Source organism: Haemaphysalis longicornis, unplaced genomic scaffold (assembly GCF_048455015.1).
Source record: "Haemaphysalis longicornis isolate Haplotype H1 unplaced genomic scaffold, Haemaphysalis longicornis Haplotype H1 scaffold_3, whole genome shotgun sequence".
NCBI lineage: Eukaryota > Metazoa > Arthropoda > Arachnida > Ixodida > Ixodidae > Haemaphysalis > Haemaphysalis longicornis.
In genome coordinates, this window is record NW_027526335.1 from 108,822,931 (window position 1) to 108,848,437 (window position 25,507).

General features: G+C 45.2%; 1 protein-coding gene across 1 annotated transcript in view; it reads left to right on the plus strand.

Moving 5' to 3' along the window:
• Positions 1 to 1,707: 1,707 nt before the first annotated feature.
• Positions 1,708 to 25,507, plus strand: part of LOC144175376 (MAM and LDL-receptor class A domain-containing protein 1-like) — a 204,188-nt gene continuing 180,388 nt past the window's right edge. Inside the window, exons 1-6 of the mRNA XM_077704459.1 lie at positions 1,708 to 1,935; positions 11,759 to 11,887; positions 17,000 to 17,253; positions 18,322 to 18,412; positions 22,382 to 22,519; positions 25,218 to 25,385. Of these exons, the coding sequence (XP_077560585.1) occupies positions 1,791 to 1,935; positions 11,759 to 11,887; positions 17,000 to 17,253; positions 18,322 to 18,412; positions 22,382 to 22,519; positions 25,218 to 25,385 (925 nt within the window). The 5' untranslated portion in view covers positions 1,708 to 1,790. The remainder of the gene's footprint in view (positions 1,936 to 11,758; positions 11,888 to 16,999; positions 17,254 to 18,321; positions 18,413 to 22,381; positions 22,520 to 25,217; positions 25,386 to 25,507) is intronic.

A 25,507-nucleotide genomic window follows, 5' to 3' on the forward strand; every position in this document is an offset into this window, starting at 1 on the left:
CAGAACTGACTGTTGCCGTAAGTGTCGTAATAACTTTAAAGAATGACGTAATTTCGCGTCTGAGCCAACCGAACTGCGTGACAGGCCGTTTTTTTTTTTTTTTTACGTCCGGAGGTCACGATATGGCTTTTGCGTTGGTAGTATAAACATTGCATAACTTTCAGCATTCTTGTAGCGTCTTATCGGGCCGTAACCGTATTGCGGGAAAGCGGACTTCACTCACTGCGGCGCGTTGTTGTAGTTTCTGCGTGCGGCAACTGAGCGCTTGCTGCTTTCAGTGCCGCGATCCCAGTTAAATGAATGTATTGTTGCAAACATTTCAGGACTGGTTTTGTTAGGATTATGGGGGATACTAGGAAACTGCCCAGGCTATGAAGGCGCTGTAGAGGAGGTCTTCCGGGAAACCACCCGAGGCTCTTTTATGTGCACGGATATCACGTGCCATACGCGCACCCATGCATTTCGTATCTATTGAAACAAGGCACCTGCAACCGGGAGGCACCTGCCACCGAGCCTTCAGCCAAATACTTCTCCATTGTGGGGGCGTAGGAAACAGCTTGCTTTACTTTTGTTTTAAATTTTCATGCAAAGGAGGATGAGGGGGTGCGGATTCTAAATGCACTTTTCCTACAGGGGAAAACGTTGAGCGTACACATGTGCTTGTATAGAAAAGTAATCAGTCGACGAAGTAGAATAGTGCTGACAAATACATTAAATCTCGTTAGAAGTTTACGAACTCTAAGGGCGAGCGCTCTCAGGGACGGCGCTTTTCATAACAGCAAACCCAAAGTCAAGCCTTCTTGGGTGTTTTACCTTTCAGACTACAATTTTACCATGTGGGTGGGATTAAGTTCCATTTAGGTTCCCAATACGCGTGATAAGGTGCTTTGAAAGTCGCCATGCAAATTCCCTGAACGAAAACAGCTACAGGTGACTTGTTGTTTCACCCGACCACAAGTGCGCCTCAAGGCATAAAAATAAATATACATGAACTTCAGCTCGTGGTGTCATATTAACAAGTCCAGGTAAAAAGGTCTCAATCAAATGCGAAGAAACCCTTTGAGAAGGATTGTTCTTATTATAATAGGAGTTCTCCTTTCTCCTTTATTCAGGTGGAGGGCTCCGTGTATGCATATTTCTGGCTAGATCTTGTCTTAGTGTTGTATTCTTACTTGTGGTGTATGTCCTGTATTAGCCTCGGTACACTTATCCTAGATTCACTACAAAGCAATAGCGGCTGAAGTTCGTACAGAACGTAGGAAACATGCGAAAGGTAAGTGGAGGCAAGCGGAAGGCACAAAAAGGGAAAAATTAAGACTAATTCACTGCGGTGGTTTATTGCGGGGGCCTGCTGTAAAGAAAAAAAAAAAACCCTGACCAACCTTAATGTTCTTTAGTTTGGGAGACTGGATAACCAATTTCTATTTTCTTGTTGCTTTGTTGAAGCATAGTATTCTATTAATTTTCACTTCGGCATCCGACGCGAGGCAGATAGTGTAACAAAACGCATTATTATCGACCCGTTTTTACGGACTGAACTACTATGTAATCAACGGAGGCGCAAGAGAACAAACGGTGGAAGAGAAACCCCACAAATGCGAGATAAACATTCATTGTAACGAGGCTGCCTTATCAAGGCAAACTCTCTATCGTCTTTATCTCCTGCATCCGCAATCCCTGTTCGGTGCTGTACGCCCACAAGTTAGACAATGTGTTGGCGTTTTGCGTCGCGTAACGAACTCACGTGCCCGTTCAGACGCTCGAGTCGCGTCCGAAGCTGAGGCTGCAGCATGCGGGAGGCTGCGAGTCCTCCTTGTTCAACGCGCCGGGAACGAGGCGCAACCCGACAAGGCGGAATGGCGGCATCATGGACACCATTCGCCATCGCCACGATGGTGCTTCTTCTCTCAACAAAGTGCTCCATGGCCTTAGCAGGTAAATGCTACCTCTAAGCCGTCTCTCTACGACAGAAGAACGGAAAGTTGGGCTAGTTGGTATATGTTCATCTTGGTGGAATACAAAAGCGCTCAAAAAACAAGGACGAAGGAAGAAGTAGACAGCACGGCGCTTACTCGCAACTACTCGTTTATTGAAAAACATACAAATATATACCATCCAGAGTACACGTGGTCGGATTCCCTCCCCCATTATACACACCATTATACACACCATTTTTCTGCCGCATGTGCCTCGACCGCTGTTAAGTCTTGTAGTGGTGTGTACAATGGGGGAGGGACTCCGACGACGTGTACTATGGATGGTATATATTTGTATGTTTTTCAATAAATGAGTAGTTGCGAGTAAGCGCCGTGCTGTCTACTTCTTCCTTCGTCCTTGTTTTTTGAGCGCTTTTGTATTCCACCAAGGTCTCTCTACGACGCTGGTAAAGCAGTCTAAATGGAAAAGCAGCGGAAGAGAAAGGTGTTATCGGTCTTGTGTCTGGTCGAAATTATTAGTTCTTTTTCATTAGTGGAGGTAAATTTCCCCAAAATTTTGCGGCCTGGGTAAACAAGAACGCCACGGCTGGAAATCGCACTTATTAATGTGTGGAAAGCAATTCAAGAGCGACTGAAGCGGGTAATGTTCTCTTGATTGAGAGCCAGTGATCGTCCCGACGCAGTGTATTTTTACACGTTTGGGTTCCTCAGGTCGCGCTTGTATGAAATCGCACGCGTCTTGCATGTAGAAGTTCCATGCATTCTGCAGTAGTTGTAGTATGGGCGAGCCAGAGTGCGCGTTCTGGGAGGGCGAATTTGGGCATTCCCGGACTGAATTTACACTCTGTGGTCGCACTCGTATTGTTATCACTGTATGCTCGTGCAACTCGGCAGTCCTCCACAATTAGCGCTTGGTTAATATAAGAGACAGTGATGCAAAACCACCCGTGCACATGGGCGCTTACGTTGACGCACGTTTACATTATCCTTCTTCAGTAAAATCATCGAGGGAAAAAAGGTGGGATCACGTGACCCGATGGCGCTGGTGTCGACTATAGTTAACAAATTCGTAGAAAGTCGCGCTGAGAATGGCACCCCCAGAACTCTATTGGGAACGAAGGCTTGTATGTGCCACAACTGAATGGTGCTAGAGTGACCAGGCTGGTGCTCAGTGTTTGAAGGGGTGCAATGGTACCAAGTTGAAGAAGGTGCGTACAAAACATAAAGATGGGGGTTTATATAACAGAAATGCAACATATAGGTCCCATGATACGCATCAAGCCCTCTCTAAAATTGAGCCTCGAAACATTTAACACAGCAAAACTGTATTTAAATCGCGGAAACATGTATCGTGAGAAAAAAAGAATGAATAAAAATGAAGTATGATGCCACGTCAATCGACTAAACGTGCAGTTCGCCAGTCTAGACAAAAAAAAATTGCCCGCATTTCCCCGAGGGGAAGAATGTGAAAGTGCGAATGCACGAGTTGAATTTGCGCGGTTCGGTAATGTTCGCGAAAGAGAGATCACACACACACACACAACTACAAAGAAAGAAAGATGCATTTATTCACAGACACCTATTTGTGCTGTCGTTGTACTTGATTGCTAGAGCGGATCTCAGCTTTGAAATTTCGTGTCAGTACTCCTTTAAGCAGGTGCATTAGCCCTTCTCACGCCCGATTCTTGGCCAATCCCCCACGTGGGTATGTGCCATGTCAGCGGCCAGGCAGCGCGCGGCCATCTCCCCCCGTTGCCAAGGAAGACGAGGAGATTCCTGGCCAATCCCCCACGTGGGTATGTGCCATGTCAGCGGCCAGGCTGCGCGCGCCCATCTCCACGTGCGCGGACATCGCCGGTGGACGCAGGTTCAGGGTCGCTTAAGAAGTGTATTGCACTTAAAAATCTTGCGATGCGAAATAATGTTTTTTTTTGTACAACCTATCTTTAAGATGACGCTCTGTCTTTTAATGGTAAAGAGAGTTCCGTAACGTATGAAGAGTAAGGCTTCATCTATTATGGTGGCTGAGAGAATAAACTACTTTTTACACAACTTGGATAATTCTCTGTAGAAACCGCTACCGAATCCGTATGAGAGCCCAAAAACCGTGCAGTGCCTTTTTTTCGGTAAGTTTGGTTCTGATTAACAAACCGAATGTTGATTAAGTACAGCCGGCAAATGTACTTTGCCAAGCCGACCTCACACTTGACTTGGTTGAGAAGTCTGCTGTTTATGTTGCAACCTGGGGTTGGAGTTATGCCATTCAGTTACGACTGGGTGGTTGGTCCACGAGGGCGCATCTATCACATTTTGTGTTGACGCAATTCACCACCGATAGACAAATGAGATTTTTCTCTGCGCTTCTTTAGGTGGTATTTTCTGCAAGTTTTGTCCCCGATGGCAAAGAGAGAGAGAGAGAGATAAAACTTTATTGGATCCATGCCATTCAGGTAGCGCTTGTAGCCGGTGGCATCCACCACTCACCGGCGACTGCCACAAAAAAAAAAAAAAAACGTTTTCTGATTGCGTCCTCATCAGACCAGCGCTTGGTTATTACCATTTTCGATAATTTCGTTCTGTGGCTGGAATGCGTCCGTACATGCCATAGATATTAATGGGCAGTTTTCCTGTGAGAAGTAAGAGGCCCCGCCCAAATACTCCAGCTGATTGGAAGGAGACCACGGCAAACAAATTGGCTATTATTTGATTGCGCTGAGATTCAACATCAGTATAGACACGGTGTATAGCTCTGATCGCGATCGCCAGCACATTTTGCTAACAAAAACCACGATCGTGTAGAGATGTGTGGCTACTTTCTGGCAGAATTAGTAGTGTCCTGGTCCTTCTGAGCTTATTTTAGTGCAAATATGTAGGCTGCGTTATCCGAGGTTATTTTTGTGCGACTGAAAAATCCCAACGTTTGAAAGAATCAATCCTGCCGGACGCAGCGTTCAAATAAACGGGTATTTTATAATTTTGTTCGCACATTTAAACAAACTTGTCTTAATAAAAACAGCGTGAATAGTGGCCCCACAGTTGCTTTAAAACCTGCATCACAGTACTAAAGTGCAAAACGTAACACCTTGCCGCTATTTTTTTATATTTAAGCCTGATCTAGTTCGTTAAACGTACCTCAGTATTGTTAAGTAAGGGCAAGTGGTACTCCAACTACCTCGTCTTCTAGGTATAAAAGCGTCCTTTTGAAATATAGCACAATAATTGGAAAGTGGAGTAACCACTGCCAAAAAAAACTCTGGAGTATTCTGCGCAAGCTCTTGAGTGAATGACAAAGTTTCGAACAACAACAAATCTGATTAGAACCGACATCACATCCCAGTCGCATTAATACAAAAAGTAGCACCTTTATCGGATCCCAATATCATTAACAAATAATGTGGTAGCAGCATCGTAATGACGCCGCAACACACGTACACTTCGCTGTATTTTTGCTTTATCCTGGAATAATCATTGGTAAATTAGGGGGGGGGGGGGGCGTGGAGATAATGTATGTTTGCGTTAAAAAGCTATTGGCGTTTTGCGCACCGAAGCTATACATTTAATATTACGCGCGCGTGCTGGTATGTTCAGGATCAATTTGAGTGAACTGGGGATTCGAAAGTGCGCCGAACCTCGACAAACGGACGTTTCCGTTTTCCGCATCGTTCAAAAAAGGAAAAAAAAAAGCATAGTACCCTTCCATCCTGTGAACATGGATGATTTGTGAAGCTGGACGCAGTCGACGGAGCGCCCGAAACAAACCACTTTTTTTTTGTAATTTGCGATTCAGTATACTCCCTAACCCTTTAGCTGAATTAAACTTGGAAAGTCTCGAGTTTTATTCTAGCAAACAAACATAGGGCTTCCTGTATTCCTCCCGCGTCTTATGCATCTTAGTGTCATAAAACACATAACCCACTCTACCAAACCCTTGAAGACACCAGACAGGTCGCCTTGGGCTGTTTGAGGTCCACGTGTAAGCCTCCCGCCAGCACGACGAACATGTCATCAATGAGGGCATGACACCTATATCTTCGCGTGTACGCTCTCCCCCCCCCCCCCCCCCCCCTCCGCCCCCCCCCCCCCCCCCCGCTTTCCTCCCTCCACTCCCGGCACGTCCACACATAAACCGGCAACCGCTTATGGGTACGTGCTCAAACGTGAAATACCTTGGCGAATGTGGAAGAGGGGTCGGCGGTGGCGAAAAGGAACGCCGGAGCGGTTCCGACTAAAGCGGCTTCACCGGAATGAAAACTGGGGGGTTAGACATATACTGCTTCGCAGTAAGACGATTTCCGGGCCGGGATGAAACCTGCCTCCGAAAGATGTGTGATTACGGTAGTTTATTAGGAGGTGTTTTGATTTAAAAGACTTTCCAGCGCCGTGAAGCGTTCGCTGTTACTTTTTATAATGAGTTCGATTTGGTCAAGCTTTGTGACTCGGTAAAATCTTTGAGTACACTTTCCTAAACCCCAAGCAGGCAAATCCTGTTGAACTCCATTTATTCCATATCAAGGTGAAGCGTTCTACGCCTCACGGAGGGTGTTTGATTTCGCGCGAAAACGCACTGCAAGAAATCCAGCTTTACACAATAGGTTTCGCAAAACGATGGTGATGATGATGATGATAATCGAAGGCGCATCAAGCGCCGCAAGAAAAAAGCGCTTCTCGTAGTCAGAATCTAGCCTTGTTCTTTCGCGTTAGAAGCCGACGTCTATCAGATGTCGCCATTCCGGCACTCCCGAAGCCGTTTTCGATTTCGGACTTTGGCTTTGACTCAGAGATTTTATGGGGAATAGTTTCGCGCTTTAACCATCTTCTTTTTAAAAAGGGGCTTTGTTTTTTTTTTCGCCTTGGAGAATTCATGGCCATATCGCTCTTCGAAGGGTGTTAGCTAGTAACGTTGAGTGATGCAGTCCCAACCGAGGAGCCAATTCCAGGTCATGGCACTACCGTCACGGCTTCGTTGGCTGGCTCGCGTCAGTTAGGCATTGAAACCAAACTCCTTTAGCACGAAACGAGCGAACCCTTGTTTCTGTGGCTCAGAAATGTCCACATTTCAATCCCCCACAGCCACGACAGGGGTTGTAGCATCACTAAATGTCCACGGAAACTGTATAGACACGAACATCTCACCCTTAATTTGGTTTACTGGTCATCGTACACAAACGTATGCTACGTGGTCAAAAAAAATTTCAGGGAAGCTTGCTTTCACGCGCAAGACTTGAATGGCGAATGTATTGTAGCGTAGCCTTGCCGGGCACATAGTTAAGTTTCAGTATCATTGTTTATTTGCATAGTTGTGGTGCTAGTAATCGGCGTCATATGCACAGAAGAGAAGAAGAATGAACTTTTGCGAATTCAATTTTGTCAAAACGGTACATGAGTGGAATGAGCTCTCGAATGCACAAGTGTCTGGTGTGAATGAAAACTTGTTTTCTTGAACCTGTAACCCCCCTGCTATAACGCCTTCGGGCGCTGCTGGTATATGTTGAATAAAAAATAAATAAAGAAGATAGAGGTCGTTGTCTTCTTTGCGGCAAGTGGTGGATGCAAAGTCTTCCTCAGCATTGTAGACCTCCATCAGCTCAACTAAGTCGCGCAAGGCTTGAACGATAGCGAAGCTGCAGGATTGCTTCCTACGTGCACACTGAAGGACTCATCACCACGCATTTGTACAAGTTTAAAATCGTTTATTTACATATTCCGTCGTTGCTTTGCACTGCTTTTGTTGTAGTTATCGTCGTACGTATCGATATCGTTGTGTCCTTTATTACATGCGCGGTACCGCTTGACTGCAGCGGTGGGGTTCTTTTTCGTTTTGCTAGAGCCACTGCATGAGCCGGGGACTCGGGGGTCGCCATAAGGCACGCACTCATGAGCGCTCGGTGGTCGCCGAGAGGCACGCGATAGCGAGTGCTCCGAAATTTCTTGGCATTTTCTTCTGCAACGGCGAACTTTCGGCTTATAGAACAGCTGGGTTGTTAAAATGCGGCGACAAAGCGCTGGCACAACCGATTCACGCCCCTTCCCCTGTACCTTTATACACCTCCTGGCACGTAGTCGTGACACTGCGGTAAAGGGATAGGGCGAGGGGAAATGAATGAATGAGTACGCTTTATTAAAAGGAGCACAAAGCCCGGTGAGAGGAAAGAGATTGGTAGTAGGAAGAGTAAAAAAGGGGATACCAGTTAAGTTCATTCGGGGATCACGGACTCTGTGTCGGCATCTTCATTCTTATGTACCGCCTAAAAGACATGGCCAGGCACGCTCTCAAATATATTCCTCCTCCCCCGGGACCATTTCGACAGGTGCGAACATGAATGATTGTCAGAGGAATACGCAGTATCTTATCTAGCTGGTTCATTATTGACCGGGTTTACGGGTCATCCCAGTGAAACGAACGCTCCACGGACACACACACACACACACAAAATGCGGCGACACGCAGAGATAACACAATCAACTGAAGTTTATTCACCCTCCCCGGGGAGGGGGAGGTGGAGTAAACTACAGTTGATTGTGTCTTTTTGTGTCTTCGCAGCGTTAGTTTCAATGGGATGACCCGTAAATCGGGTAAATTATGAACCAGCTTTATAAGATTCTGCGTATTCCTGTGACAATCATTCATGTGCGCGCCTATCTCAATGTACACCGAGGGAAACAGAATTCCAATATTCATCTGTAGGCTACATCCATCACCGCTGTCAACGTATTCTTTGTCTTACCAGGCCGTGACATACGGACGCGGAAGCGTTCGGTCCTTTACGAATGCCGCGACCCCACCTCCTCGTGAATCCGTCCGCTTGCCACACACAGTCCCAATGTTACCATCGGTTTGAAGGCAGCGCATTTTTCCATGTTTCGGAGGCCTAACACGGATGTTTGTAAGCATTGCTAATAATATAAAATGACACAATGTTACGTAATGTGGTGGGCATAAAAATGACCCTTTTGAATAATGAAACTGCTTCATGAATGAAAAAAAAAAAAACGCGCATACAAGTACACGCTGATGAGAAATCAAATCTCCAGGCAAGCCTACATTTAGCTGCCAAGAGTTTCCCCAATCGGATTCTGTTAGCAGCATACGTGAGAGAAGCCTGGTTGTCCCTTCTGTTGTTGTGAGGACACACTTCAAAATGGCGAAATTTGTATGCGTGATTTTCTGCACGCCTTTTTACAGGAAAGCTCTATAGGCCTCGGTGTCCACATAATCAACGTCAACCAACCAGCCTGCAACAAACATTTTTTGCACCTAAGAGCTGGCGTTTTCTGTTCCCTTCTTCAAACGTTTCTAGAGTGGCGTTCTAGGCGGCGTTTTTCGCGCCCTGCTTGAATTGCTTGTGGAGCGACACTTTGTCGCTGTCTTTCCCGCCGAACCCTGCGCAGTTCATCGGTTGCCCCTTCATGCGTGCACGGATGCCGGACGATGGAGGGAGGGGGGAGGGGCGTGCACGCGCAGTCAGACTTCGCGCGTCACCGATGACATGCCCGTTGTGCTGGTGAGATAATTCTACGTGAACGTCTCACGGCCTAATGCGACCTGACTGATGTCCTCTGTGACCGAGCAATTTGGGTTGATTGGTTCCACAGACACCAAGATGCCTACGATGCGGGATGAATCGAACAGCCCCGTGTTTGTCCGCTGGAATAAAACTCTGGTCTTTCAAAGTTTCATTCGTCTAATAAGATGGGAGGTATGCTCAATCAAAGATTGCGAACAAACGTGTTTCGTTTCGCGCACTCGTTGCACAGCGCCTGGATTCACTGGTCATCCTTCTCCACAGAGTGGATCGGCGCTGAATTTTTTTTCCATCCTATCTAGATGATTACCTTAGCAGAGGCTCTAAAAAACTGCAGTTACCAAATCGTCTGCAAGCTCTTATCAACTAGAGTAAAACTTGGAAAATGGCATTCAGACAGATGAGGTAACTTCACGGGTTACTTCAAAGGTGCCAACCCACATCCTACGCCACCCCCTCCTTCCCGTCCTGCCCGCCCACCGTGTACACAGCTGTTTAAATAACTTACCGCATTCGTTTAAAACCAAAGTTGGTTATATAAAAATTTTCCCGTGCTTTCCGGCGTAAGCTTGAACTGCCTAATTTTGTGTACATTGAATGAATGAATGAATGAACGACTTTATTTAGAAATAGGCCTGAGGCCCTGGGGGGTTATTGGAAGATGAGGGAAGGGGAGTCGAAAGCCTCATGTACGCTATTAAACACAAATTGTCTGTTTCCAGGCCCTACTAGGGCTGTCAGACCGCTCTACACTGCTTTGTAAAGACCACTGGCAAGTGAATAAATTCCTACGCGTTCGAGAAGACTACCATCGCAACGCAGGCGCTCCAGGTGCTCCGCATTCGTACGTGGTGGTGGGCAATTGGCTACCAGGTGTTCTCGGCCGCTTTGGAATGTCGGACAAGACCATATTAGATGAAACAAGTTCGGGAGGATATTAGCGGCACCGCAGAAATCGCACGTAGGTGCGAATGAAAGAGATGTGCTGCCGTGGTACCATTTGCGAACAATGTCCGGAGTGTAGGAGGCGTCCGCGCATGCCTTGTTAACAAAGATTTCGCCCTGCCGAGATAGGGATATCGAATCAGGGAGAAACGCTGGGGCGGTAGCTTCTTGGAGCCGCCGTTGACTTTGTTGCCGCAGTTGTCGTCTTTTTTGATACCAGGCTAAATATGTAGGTGAAGTTTCATCAGCGGGCGTGGTAGCCAGGGGAGGAGTCGAAAGAAGGCACTCCCTAGCAGCGTTGTAGGCTTGCTGGTTTCCAGTCGCTCCAGCTGTGTGACCAGGTGTCCAAGCCAGACGAATATTAATGCCTTGTCCGCGCCAGGATTGAATTGTGCTTATAATGTGGTTGGCGGTGAGATTATGGGTATAAGCTTTGTTGAGTTCCTGGAGGGCAACGTGTGAATCGGTAATGATGCGGTTATGGTGATATTCGGGTTGCTGGGAGGTCTGAATTGGTTGGAGTGCTCTAAGAATGGCACATAGCTCGACATCATCAGTAGGGCCGTACGTGTTGCTGATCTGCCGAGATCCATTCAGGGTTGGGTCTTCGGGGCAAGTCCAGGGTATTGCTGCGCTCATGCCGCTAATAGCCGCATCTGTAAAGATGTCTAACTCCTCAGGGCCAACTGGGCAATGTACTGCTCCCGTACAGTTCTTCGACGTCGCTCTATGGGGCGGCGACGAAGTAGGCCGAGTGCCGGGCGTTCCCATGGCGGAAGAGCCGGCGGCATATTTGGTACATTGAATAAAAACTTGGAGCATCACAGGTTTTGCTTCAGGGTAGACTGTGGGCTTAAGTGCGCTTATTTCGTGCGATGTATTTATAGAATTCGTCAACTCGCATGTTATTCAATTTTTGTTTACCTTTCTGTTTATGACTATCTAAATGCGGGCACTTTTTTAGTACGAAGTTCACATCAAGAAATAAGTATCTAGCACTCTTTGACCATAAGGCCCTTGCGCCACAAAACACCATCATCAGCAGCACCAGCATCAGCACCAGAAGAACCATAATCCTCATCAACAACTTTAATAACAACTTCGTCAGCGGTTAAAGGTGTCTACTAGGACCGAAAGATCTCGGATTCGGTTGCACCCGCTGATCAGAATTTTCAGGATCGTGGAGGAATCGGTGGTCACTGCTGCATATCTGCTACAGCTTGCTGTTACAGCTTGCTTATGTGTTGAGTGATTCCTTTATCTGCAAATACTGGCTACCAAGTCGGAAGGTCCCGTATTAGAGATGGTCTTTGGAAAGAATTCTAGCGTGCTTGCTGTTGCCTTTCTTTGCAGACACGTGCACGTTCGACAGTGGCTTCTGTGACTGGCAAACAGGGAACTGCAGTTCAAGGTCTTGCTTCAAGATTGCCAAAGTGTCTGACATGTTATACGGACCCAGTTATGACCATACCACGCACACAGGTAATCGCGGAGAGCTTGTCTTTTTTGAATATTTGTACATACGACGCGTAAAATGCTGCAGTATGAAAAACAAATAAAAAAAAACATTGACTGCCCAGAGTACCCTTGTGTAGCTGGAGAGTGCTAGTTGAGATTGTTACCGTTAAAGAAAATGTTTTTTAAGTTCGGTTTAGTCACCAAAGAAAACTTAAAAAAACAGTTAAACTATTCTTGGTCCGCGAAAATTCTAACAGTGGTTATGCGTTCGATTTGTGGGCTTCAGATACCAGATGTTTTCGTTGTTGAAACACCAAAACAATGTAAATTTGTGCAGCAAAATGAGTTAAAAAAATTTACATCTCGGTTTCCGGCCGGCAGGGTCTTCCAGGGGCACGAAGCAAACAAGATGCAATCGAGAATTCGGCATGATTTGAGGAAACCAAAGCGTTGGACCCCGGCAATCGAGTAAATACTTTGACAGCCCAAGATATTTGTAAAAATTGATTGTAATATCTATTTCAGAAGGTTGAAATGCACTTCACGTATTCTTGTTCCTATAATGATTAAAAACAGGTCTAAGACGCAAAAATGGGTTAGGTGCTATAACGTACGAATGTCTAGTGTGTATTAGGAGTGGTGATAAATACAGCGTTTACAGCTTTTGCAGAGAAAAATATATTTCTTGTAATGCTAACACTGAATAAATTTAGATATTGAGCACAAATTCAGCAGAAAAAGCAGTCTTCTTTATAGTGCCTAGCCAAAATGAGTACTGTCCGAAGCAGCAGATAAACCTATTTATTTTGCGAGGATACTTAAGGAACCCTTTCGAGGGAATTTCCCACAGTGTGAGCAAAGTGGCCACGCTATCAAACTATCCAATTGCACCTGAAATAACAACTGCAATATTATAGAATTTAAAAAAAAATGCCCCAGTGTACGAATACTAGGTATAAGAACACGAAACTAAACATTGGATTAGATAAACCAACACTAACCAATGAGATATCACAGAAGATATACATAACAAAAACACGTACAGTGAAACCTCGTTAAACCGTACCTGACGGGGATGCGAAGAAAGCACATATTAACCGGCACTACGGTTTATCCGAATGCATTAAAATAAAGTGAAACATAGTAGGGGCTTCTGCTTGACTATGTATAAAAAGAAACTAAGGCTTATGCGGGTATGATTTAACGATATTATAATATTCACGCATGCGGGATTACGATAGAGCCATCGAATTACCGGCTCCGCAGTGAACTTGGAACTGATAAAAATTCTACAAGTAGATTGAAGCGATTGGGTTATGAACAACTTAAGCAGGTGGAACGAGGTGGCCCTTGACACTATTACAATGTTCATGTGGAGGCTTAAGGATAGCGATGAGCCCTGTTATTTATTTTTTGGTTTGAAGTAGTTAAGAATTGTCAGTGAAATGTCTCAACTCCGGTGGAAAAGCCATGTCACCTCACGGTTTATTTCAATGTAATAGCACGAGTTTAGCTTGGACCCTGCGTGCTGCCTGACACGATGACAAATGCCTTGATGGCGTAAAACAGAATTTCGGTTGGAAAAACTGTTTTTTCTTATATATTTATTTTTGGCTTGGTTGAAATGATTGATTGCAATTGGTAATGACAAATGTTTAGAATGTTTGGGGATAAGGTGTACCGAATGTCATAAAATAGCGTTATACGCCAGTTAAAGGGAGTAAGTGGTAAGTTGTAAGTTGTAAGTGGTACGTTAAGGGTGGTAAGTTGTGTTACGTTAATCTTAGGTTGCACGTACCGTACATGGAAGCTGTAATGCAATTTTTTTAGTGCCAAGCAGCCAGCCTTGTAGTTGCTGTATTGATTGACAAGCGGTCGTTACAGGGCCGTTTAAAACAACGAAAGCGGTTTTTGTTTGGCAAAACTTTCTGTAGGTATGTCGGACGAAAAAATTTAGTACATAATGTACGCATTGTTGGCTTTATTGGGGTTAGGTAATCGTATAGGACTTCTAACCAACCTCAGTGCATCTTCAAGTAGAAAGGAAATACTGTACCGATGTCCTGCGGCGGCTTAACACTGCTTACCTATTTCACTAAACAACAAATGAAAAGGCACATCGTTTCACCTGTGCTGTTTGTTCCTGCTCCATTTTTGTGGTGCAGTGTTTTCGCACTTTACCCTAAATAAAATCCTCGCGCGGCCTGCGACCTTAAAGCGACTCTCCCATGTATTTATTGTCGTTTAATTTTTGGCTTTATTACACTATTTGGGCCATTTACTCCACTGCCCTGCTGTTAAGTTTATATGTCCATGGTCCACCGAATTCGGGCCATACGGGGCCACGGCCCTGACATTTATAATTACGTCAAACAGGCTTTTAATGCGTTTTTATGGTATCTCAACTACCAGAACCTTGATTTTCACCAATTTTATTTATCGTTTTATTTTTGGACGTAGGATTTGCAGGTGAAAGAGGCTAGCAAACGGCTCAGTTAGTGCTTGCGGTAATCCCAGGAGTGGGCAGTTATATCTAAGTAATGGCACCTTGAAAGGTTCCTTTCTTCCCTAACAATGGGCTTAATTGGCAACATAAACTTAAACTTAGCACACGGCCAACTTATTCGAGGTTTTGTTTAGTTTAGGTAATTCGACAGCTTATAAAGCTCTCGTCACTGACCTCTGAAACACCATTGCATCTCGCTTCTCTGGCATTGCGTTTAGGTGCTTCGCCAAATGTCAGCATACACAGGAAGCGGGGTGACGGAAAAAGTGAATTGAATATGGGGATAGCTGGACATGTATGTTGAATCGCAGCAGAGCTGGGGAAGAAAGGTGGAAGGATGGACAGAGCATAGTGAAAATGGGAACTCTGTTCGTTCTTTGTTTTGTCCTTGTCTCGACTGCTTGCGCTACGGTTCATGACAAAAGGGAAGCATAGAACTGAAATGTTTGTGCCAGGATCCTTAGAGTAATACCTTAACAGCAGAGCCGTTTAAGCTTTTATTTCCGCTGTGGATCGTTACCAAGATGCTCGGCTCAGCTGAGAGCACGTGAGGGTGCGCCTCGTGAGGAGCACCAGGCATCGGCCAGCTCTGCCTTCCAGAACACCCTGTCCAGCGTTCGCGGCGTGGTCGCTACCGCTCCTCGCTAAATCAGGTGCGTTCGCGCCTAGGGTGGGACGCCTAGTTCGCTCTACAGAAGCCGAGTTCGCGAAGCCGGTTGCCGCGGGTACTAGTGTGGGCTAGCGCGGTCTACATTGGGCGAGATGTGAAAGCCTGCGCACAAAGCGACCAGGATCTGCTAGACAGGAAGAACTTTCAGAGGCAAGTTTGGTTATCCTTTTAAATGCAGAGCATTTTTTTAACTCACGATGTCACCCGGCGTTGTCGGCGTTGGCGTGCCTCGGCGTCCGCAACAGCCGTTCCAGGTGCGCCCTCTCTCCCACTCCCCCTCTCCCGCATCACGCTACCCTCCTCGCTCTCAACCACAGGTCCGCACCCCTCCCCCTACACTATATAAAAAAATAATACTTACCGGCGCCTGGTTTCGATCCCATGACCCTGCGGGCGGAACGCAAGGTACATGGTGCTCTACCCACTGCGCCACAAAGCCGACACAGAATGGAAGGCTACGAACGCGTCTTATATCCTTGACTAATTCAAAATACGTCAAGAATCTGCTGATACAACGCATTCACTACCTGTGGGCGGAACGCGAGGTACATCGTGCTCTTCCCACTGCGCCACAAAACCGACACAGAATGAAAGGCTACGAACGCGCATTATACCCTTGACTCATTCAAACTACGTCAAGAAGCTGCTGATACAACGCATTCACTACCACCAACTCCCCAAACACTAAACGTTAACGCAATACACCCACCCCATATACGACGCATTTACTCGAGTCCCCCTCGCGGGGAGATGGGCCCTTTTTAGGTGCAACAACGGGGTCTCCGGCAAAGGGAGACGGGTCGCCAACTCTGCTGTTTCTCTAGCCTTGCACTACTAGTGCAAACTGCAAGAAGGTTTTTTTACGTATAGAAATGTTAACCATTTCGGCCCTGAGGGTGTCAAAGACGCCACCACACATAAGTCTATCAGCGCATAGAAAACAAAACCTGCACTGATAATTTTTCCGGGAATTTTTCTTCACGATGATTGGTGCGATATGTATGTCCATTGTTTCGTTTTAGTGGAGCTGAATGCTACAGTGAAGAACAACGTGTAGTGAATGTAAAATAACGATGTCGAGACTGAAAAAAAGCAGAGATCGTATCTTCATCCGGAGCTTCTAAATCTGCAAATATGTGGACTGCGGAGCTCATTTTCCGTTTGCAGGCTCATGTGGTGATAAAATTTAGGAAAACATAAAAATGTTTTCTGCTCAACGTAAAGTTCTTAATTGCCAGATGTCATAATTATTTACCTCATTATTGAATCAGTAATTACTTGCACTACCAGCTCTATTTTTTGCTTGTGGGCTTATGGGAGCCGTAAAATGTAATAGAACACAGAGAAAACATTTCTGTGTCAGAAGAAAAATCCGGGATGAAAGGGTTAACTTGATGTCCAGTAAAAGTGTTAATAAAAATTGCCCATCGCTGCTAGTTCGAGCACTGAAAGTGAGATTGAATATATATAAAGGTGCATCAGTGGTGTCTTCCCAGCCAACTTCTGCTTTGAAGCACATAATCGGCAGCATCTGTGCTCCTAACCAAAACCCTGTATTTTATTTCTGAAAGCTGAAATCAACTGTTATTTTAGCTGATTTTTATCTCTATCCACTGGACCTCCAGTTTTTGGAGCCTGCTGGAGCTTTACCGGTCAGAGGAAAAAAAATATCAATAAAAGCTGCCCGGCAAAAATGACTGACCCGACTTTTTAAATTTCACTGTGCAGTTGCGAGCATTTGTCGTCGCGCCGCTGCTGATAGCCCAAGTTTACTACGTTATGTTACTACGTATGTATGTATGTATGTATGTATGTATGTATGTATGTATGTATGTATGTATGTATGTATGTATGTATGTATGTATGTATGTATGTATGTATGTATGTATGTATGTATGTATGTATGTATGTATGTATGTATGTATGTATGCATTACTACGTATGTATTTGATCAATGCAGACAACGGCTACTGTGCCTACGCAACACCCAGTCGATCAAAGACATCGTACCCAAACGCCCGGCTATGGCGTAGCTACAAGGGACCGTTCTGCTTTACTGCCTGGTACCACCAGTCGGGACCTGAACATATCGGAGCTAGATTCGTGGCTGCGCAGCACGGACTGGTACCGGTAGATTTTTATATCACCCAACGAAGAATGGCTGGCCGCTGGCAACAGGTCCGTTACTCGGAGAAGAGCACAGTGGACACGCAGGTAAGTTGCGCTGGCCCCTCGTAATGCGATGCTTTCGTCACAAAAAGGAATTTAGGGTTGGATAAAGCAAGACAAATGTCTGTACAAAACTGCAAGCAGCAATGCTCCTTTGTGCGTGGTCTGTTTAAACATCACAGCGCATCGCCATCGTCTTCGTCTTCAGTGCAGCGAGTAGTAAAATGAGGAGTCCGCTCATTAAAGACACCTACGTCCCCGCTGCAACATGCAAACACCATTTAAAAGAGTTGCGCCCCTAGTCTAGTAATGATCACCATCTTCGAAAATTAATGATTTAGTTAACAGGACCCGCTGCCATGCCTTAGTGGCTATGGCGTTGTGCTGCTGAGCCCACGGACGCGGGTACGATTATTGGCTGCGGCGGCGGCTTTCCCGGTCGAGGAGAAGTGTTTTTTGTTCCCGAGGGCGATTTAGTAGTGGAGCTGTTTACACTTCAATTTTATTTGCGAATGACACCACTGCAAATTAAGGTCTCTATTGGAAAGAGTGAAGAAAGAATAAGGGCCAAACTGTTAATCAGTTTGAGAAAATTGTTTGCGACAGCAAAATCTCACCCTTGCGTACATGCCTGTTGATACCATTTGTTTATCCTACTCACCTAACATACAAATGAAAGTAAAATCGCATGTTTGATTAGATGTTCTTTATATATTTTTGTTTAGTTAACGAGACACCGGTTACACTTCTATATTGCAGCCTTCTCACTTGGGGATTGTTTGCCCCCACGAAGCGTTTCCTTGCGTGTTTGGCCTCATTCGTCACAATCCTCATTCTTGGACAAACCAAAAACTGAAAAGCACAATGCACTTGTATTCCAGATAATATGCTTCCAGCCATGGCGTAAAGTTATGCGACACCAAAGTTTGCGCAATTTAGCTGAAGTTTCTCCAACAGCATTTTTTCCTATAGATTTTTATTTCAAGTGATTATTTGTACATGGACACGTATTTCTGATTAGGGACACATATGCTGCTGAAGCAATATCTTTACTTTTATTTTCAAGGAGTGGAACCACTGCAATAGTTGTGTTTGTTGTTATCACCTGCGCAGATCGAGATCCGCTATTTTTCCCTTAATACACTGAGAAGCGGAATCTTTGCCGTTGACGACCTCACCATCACAAACGGGAGTTGCCCTGAAGGTAAGCATGTCGGCAGGCTGTGGCGACGTGATTCAGATATCCTGCCCTGCACACATTTTTGTAGCTAACGTGCGCTGTTATGAGCCACAGAATCTTGAAACGGATGTTTGCGCACAACGCTGTCCGGGCAGACATCTGTAGCACGTATAATAAAAAAAAAACATGTCAACTGCCTTCGTTAGTTGTTGTTTTATCGTTCACCTATATGCGGTTTATTGACAGCAGCGGATGGTTTCACTAGCATGTGGGGCCCGTCCTGCTTACGTGGCTAAAAGTCAGAAGCCGTACTCGGGCAGTTCAAACCATTTGCGCAGCTTTACAGGATACGTACACGGCTTTATTAGCGTAATCCAGACCGTGCTTGGAATGAATCGTGGTCCCCAGGGAAGGCAAGCGGAAACGTTCGCTGCCGATGGGGCCGCGTGCTGTAGATTGCCGGTATTGTCCTTGTCTATGCTATCACGGCTCTGATTACGCCCAGCGGTCCCCGCACTTATCGTTTGTTCTCTGTGCTGAAAGAGAGTTTGTCCGGACTCTACAAACGTCTGGGCTTGAAAACAATGGGGGCTGAACACTCGTTTAACGCATCTGTCGCTCTAGTTCGCTATAGGTGGGGGCAAAGTTTCACTAGAAATAGAAGACCGTGCATGAATCAGTTGTCTGATTTTGTGAACGCAAGCCCGCTCATTGGTTTCCTTTCTCCAGTCATCGTCATGATCGCAACATATCACGCTAACTCCTAACTGGCGTGACCACGTCGCACAAAAGAAGAGCGAAACAACGTTTGTAGCAAAACATCGCGACAACTGTGTCGCGTGACACGCAAATCAAAAGTTGGTTCATTCAGTCGAATGCATATAGATGCCATTTTACGCGTATCGCGCAGAGAAATTGCCCGCATAATATGCAGGCGCCCATTCTCGAGCACTCGGGGCTTTTGTGGGGGGTAGGCGATGCACCTAGCCTAATTTTGAAAAGTCGGGCGAACTGAAGTTGAAGTTCTCAGTTCCGTGCATGTGCACCGTTGCATTGAGCTACTCCTTTTTTTTGGCTGCCGGAGCACGCAGAGAACAAAAGAATGCAATTAGGAGTCGAGGGTTTGTAGGGAGCTTCATGCAGAGCGAGCACAGCCCACCGCTCTTCTCTAGAAGCAAACAGGTGCGAGTCTCCGACACCGCTTGCTGTGGAGTATAATTTGCAACAAGGAGGTCTGCACTGTGTCCCGTTGCGTTTGTCGCTTAGCTTGCTATAGATTTCCTACTCAGACGTGAGTGAAATTGGTGGGGCACGGCGTCAGCCAGGAACTTAGTTACTGGAAATTGCCGTCACTTGAAAAGCTCAAGCAGCTAGAAGGTGGGGCTACACAGATCCAGCGTACTCTTCTCGTACGTGGGCAGTACACCCTTTCTGAAAGAGTGTGTACGTTGTCTAGTGTTGCGGACACCACTGCGCACAAATTATAGGTAGCAAGACCTCCCGCGAGTGTCGTCGTGTGCGCTGGTAGATTCTGCGGACGCACCCGCACATTCGCGTGCAAGTTGAAACCAAAAACTGACTCGCCGCCACAGAAACAATAGCGAGTTTTAGCTGACCGCTTTTCATGGTCCGCTCCGCTCCGATAGCAAGCGCGAGCCCCCCTGCGCAGGCGTGGTGCGCTTGGCCGCGAATGGCATTAGCTCCGGTGTCGCCGAGACGACCGTTGACAACGGTCAGCTAAAACACTTTAATATGCCACGAGGTGATTTTCGCACGTCTCTCGCCAACGTTCACTACGAGGTACTCTGCGTTCTTTATAATTGGCCACTCCCGGTTACTCAGCGCTTACTTTCTGTAAGTCGCGACGCGTGGCTGTCCTTACTACTTTCCTAAGTGAAGAGTTGAATGGCATGGTCACATCGTTGGATGGCCCCCTTATGCGACTCAGACTCCCGCTCTCCGCCGATGGGCCCTTCTCACGCTACATAACCACCATCTCCATCCTCTTCGGGGTATTTACTTGCCGGAATTTTTCTACCGGAGACGAGGTGCTGTGCAAAGCAAACAAGCAAATATTTTCTTACTTCTTCGCAATCAAAACATAGGGTTAAATGGGGAGGCTTTATGGAGTACGCGCATGGGGAGAAGGCCACTGCGTGCACGTGTCATGTATTCCGTGGGCCGTCTCATATCGCCCACGGGAAGGTGCGGCCTGACTACGGTTTTTCAACTTTTATATCACAACAAAAAACACTTTATTTTTCATACCGAACTGCAGCGCTCCGTTCGGGGGAGCTTTTTTTACCTAATGTCGCCTGCTTCAAATAAAGAGAGGAACAGGCTGTCAATATAAAACCTCTGCGAGTTGCTGTACACGGATGTAACTCTATTAGCGGGCTCCTACCTCGAGCTTGAAACTGCGCTTGCACATTGAAGATGAGAAAGCACTGCTCACCGAAGAGTAAGAGGTGAAGGCCTTGCACGTGACATTGATTTTTCTGTAAGCCATAATTGTTTGTGTCTTGATGTTGTAAACCTTGAAATTTCTACTGAACACATAATAAACAGTTTTAATTGCTCGTGCTCCTTATATCAAGTATTTTAGTGCGTCTGTTTTTGTGACAAGCGTGAAGACGGTTTTGTAGCAGCATTTGGATAAATTCGTTAGTGATAAATGAGTTTCTTCGAGACGGCATAGACTGCATATTGCCGCATGACAAACTCGAGAAGAAAAATAGTGTTTTTTTAAGAGTATATAGATTTTTTTGGCACCATCTTCTACAGGGGTGGTTCGGATCCATAGGTTTGTTTTCACCCAGACTGCCGAATTATCGGACGGTTAGATAGGCAAGAAGAGGCCTTCTACACTGCATGTAAAATAGTATTTTGTTTAGGTCTGTGTTCGACGGAATTTGAAACCAACGCTGCGTGAATTTGATCGACTTTTGGCACTATAAGTTTGAATCAAGGTGTGCGTTTTAGCTGCTATATGGAGAAAAATCACAGGATGCATCGCGGGTTACAAATATCATCAATGAAAAAGCCTAAGCAGACTTTTTAAGGTTAGTACGCCTGTAGAAGGGGAGGGGGGAGTACACCAATATACGATGAAAGATTTAGCCTGAAGTTAATACAGTGTAAATACAAACGCAATATAATGGGAAGGTTTCTAACGGACTACTCAAGGAAGCGCAACTAGGAGCATAATAATGCATAAGATAGCGGTCAAGCACTCATTTCACGCAGGCAGGTGACAGAAATAGTGTAGTCTGATGGCAAATGCTCATTTTCAGCCGTTTTAAAGGAAAACGTGGAAAAAGAGAGCTACCGGCGTTGAGGAGAGACACTTTTTATCAGTCATCGCGTATGTAAAGCAAAGAGTAGGAGAATACATTTAACAATGAATTTCGGTAATCTTTCAAAATGTTTGCCAGGTTTCTTGGAAATGTGTTTCTGGATCTATTTTACGGTTTCTGCGGAAAGGAGTATAGTGCATAACACGCCTGATTTACCCCGCGGATGTGCGTACACCCACGTGACTCAAATGGAATTAGGTTCATTTAATAATATTATAGCATTTACAAATAGTCTTACAATTCATGTTCGCCGGAGAGCTGTTGAATCTCGCCGCAACAGTGCCTTACTCCAATCCGAAACTATAGATGGGCATTTTCAACGAAAATGAAAATGCACACTCCAGAAATTTGTATGCCCCAACCACGACAGCGGTAACTGGGCAACTGTAGATAATTGTCGCTCTGTGTATAAGCAACTTTTTTAACAAAATAATAATTTGGGCTGGTTAGTACATTTAAAAAAAACAAACAGAATCATCCTTGTGTGTTTTTGTCCCTCCCATCGAGCTGTTTCCGCCGTTATTTGCAACGTGTTTACCTTGGTTTGGGCGGAACCGCGCACTGGCCTCTACTTTCTCTGTTGGCCGTTCTTGTTTGATGTATTATAGTCTTCAGTTTGACGGAAAACGTGTTACAGAGCCGAAGGATGGTTCGTGTGACTTCGACTTTGGTGACAGCTGCGGCTATGAGCTGGGCATTGCACCCGGCAGCTGGCGACTTGAAGATGGTCGTAGTGTGTTCTCTGCACCCGATGCCTCAACCAACTCTCGGAAGGGTGAGCCGCAATCAATCTTGGGCGTTCTAAACAGCCGTTTTTTTACTCCGACGTCTTTACGCTTTTTTTTTTTGTAATCCGCGCATCTGTAAAGTATTAAGGGGTCGGCTAATCGTTTACCGTAGACATGGTTTCACTATGCAAAGGGCCCCACAAAACCTGTATTTTGAGTCGCTGGAATCGCTCCGAACCTCACTAAACGTACCAGCATAATAGAGAAACCTACGTATCGACCAGAAAAGGCTCAATCACTGTATCATAAAAAATCGGATAGTCCAGACGGCATACCTAACCAATTCTTAGCACGTTATGCCTTATGGTTGTCCCAATATCTCACAGTTATATTTAGAAAGTCGTTGGCTACGGGTCACGGAAATCAACATGGTTTCAGGCCCTAACCCAATTGAGTGAATTTGTCAATAATATTTCCGCTGCCCTCCATGCCAGAAAACAGATCGATGCCATTTTCATTGACTTTGCTAAAGCCTTCGATTCCGTGCCCCATACTAAATTGTTGTCTAAACTTAACGCTATTCTACAAAACCCGCTTCTTGTCACCTGGATCACCAGTTTTCTTTCAGATCGTTGTCAATATGTATACTTTAACTCCAAAAATTCCAGCACTGTCACAGTGACTTCGGGAGTAGCACAGGGTTCCGTCTTGGGACCATCACTCTTCTGACAATTTATTAATGATTTGTCATCTGATAATGACTGCAAAATTCGCTTCTATGCTGATGATTCTGTTTTGTACCACACAATCACTTCAACTGCGGACCACTGCCACTTGCGGGAATCTTTCGCAAGGTTTTGCAGGTGGTGTGATAGCTGAGACATGACAATTAACTTCTGCAAGACGGCTCTACTGTCCTTTACAAACAGTCCTCACTTCTCCCGTTTTGATTACATCCTCAACGATACAAATCTGGAAAGGGTCAGAGAATACAAGTACCTAGGAAGTATAATCACCCAGAACCTGTCTTGGTCATTACACATTGATTACATCTGAAAAAAAGCATTAAAAAGTTAGGTTACCCGCCGTACACTAAAAAACACCCCTAAGAACACTAAATTAACGTTATATAAGACCCTTATACGACCGCTTCTCGAATATGCCTCTCCAGTTTGGACCCCTTACAAGAAAACTGAAAGTAATCAAATTGAGGGGATTCAGCTGAAAGCTGTACGATTTATTTGCCACCGCTACGACCATTATTTTTCCCCGTCCTCAACACTGTCTTCTTCGAACTTGACACCACTCCCGGAGCGCTGGCGCATTGAGGCTTTGAAATTTCTGCATTGCATCATAAATGGCTCCCGTCGCCTTCCACAGAATTCTCTTACAACTTTTGCCGAACCACGCACCACTATAAGCCAGTCCAAGTTACACCAACACTTTCAAATAGCTTTTTTCCACGTGTTGTAGAGCAATTGAACTTACTTGATGACCCCACCCGCTCTCTTTCTTTTTCTGCATTTCTATCCGCTGTTTCTTAATACGTACCAATATATTCATGCTGTCACTATTTGTGTTAATTATAGTGTGTATTTGGAGTGTTCGTTATTTTTACTTTTGTGTGGTTTTGTTGAACGGCTTCAGTGTACATTGTACGGGTGAGGTATGCTTTGTACGCCCCACTCTTGCAATCGCCCCATGTGGCTGCAGTATGTAGAAATAAATAAATAAATAAATAAATAAATAAATAAATAAATAAATAAATAAATAAATAAATAAATAAATAAATAAATAAATAAATAAATAATAGAGCAGAAAAGTGTGGAAGCAGATTTCGTGGCTCATAATTTTTTTAGGCGCACTAGTGGTACACTCCCTTTCCCCGAAATCCACAGCACTTAAGAATGCGGAAGTTAGGTCAGGTTTATGTTATTGCAGATAAGCTTCTTCTTTCTCGATAGTTAACAGGACCTGCCTTTTGGCAACTCTTGTTGCCTGCGAGGTCAACATTTTCACCTCGTAACTATTTATAGACAACCATATTTGTTTAGTCGCCATTACGGGAAATTCTGGCACAGAAACTAAAACAAGCTAGCTATGGCGGCTGAACCAAACATTTGTCATAGCCCCCCTCAAAATGCGCTTTTGTAGTTGAGGGAGTGGCCAACAGCACTTCCATGTGCTTCGTTGTGTACTGTGCTTCGCCCCATTGCGCTGTATGCTTGGTTGAGTTTCCTTGTGGTTTGATGTACAAAAATTCTGCTCAGAACCATATTTTATACATTTTTTGAACAAAGTGTAACGTTAGGATTTAGGTGCGTATTGTTTTGGGCTATTATTTCTGGAGTACCTGAGGCGTGGGAAATAATTTACACACTCTGTATTGACATTGGTGGAAATAAAATTTCATTGTCATTGTCAACTCACTGTCATATTTAACGTACCGACTTACACACTTGGTCTGTTCTTTTCCGCCGTTACAAAAAAGGATGTAAACGCAGGAATCAAACTCAGGACCTCGCGCTCAGAGGCGCAACTCTCAGCTACTGAACTACCATGGCGTGTCCGCTGTCATTTACTGCAACAATAATTTGTTAAACGCAGATTTTCAGTAATGCGTATCGCAATTATTTATTTCTCGTTCCCGACGAACGCACATGACAAAGAGCAAGCAAAAAATCCGGTACTATGAGATTGCCAAAAAAAAAAAAAATAAGGCTTTTCCACTGTGCGAACTTTCAGGTGGAGTAGCGTACGCCGACATGGTGGGGACCAACATCACTTCTGCCTCCTTCACTTCCCCGCAATTGTCTGCACGAACCGCGGTTCAGTGTCTGCAGTTCTTCTACTACCTTCCTTGGAAACCAACAGCGTCCGAAAGCGGCAACGGGCTGCGGGTCATCTTAAAAGGTAACAATTTGTAAATGTTATTCATTCCGATCATTTAATGAATAAAAGATAATTTTGCATTGAAGGAAGTAAGGAAAATTTGCTGACAGCGTCGAAGGTTGATGCAAATCTGCTTACTTGCT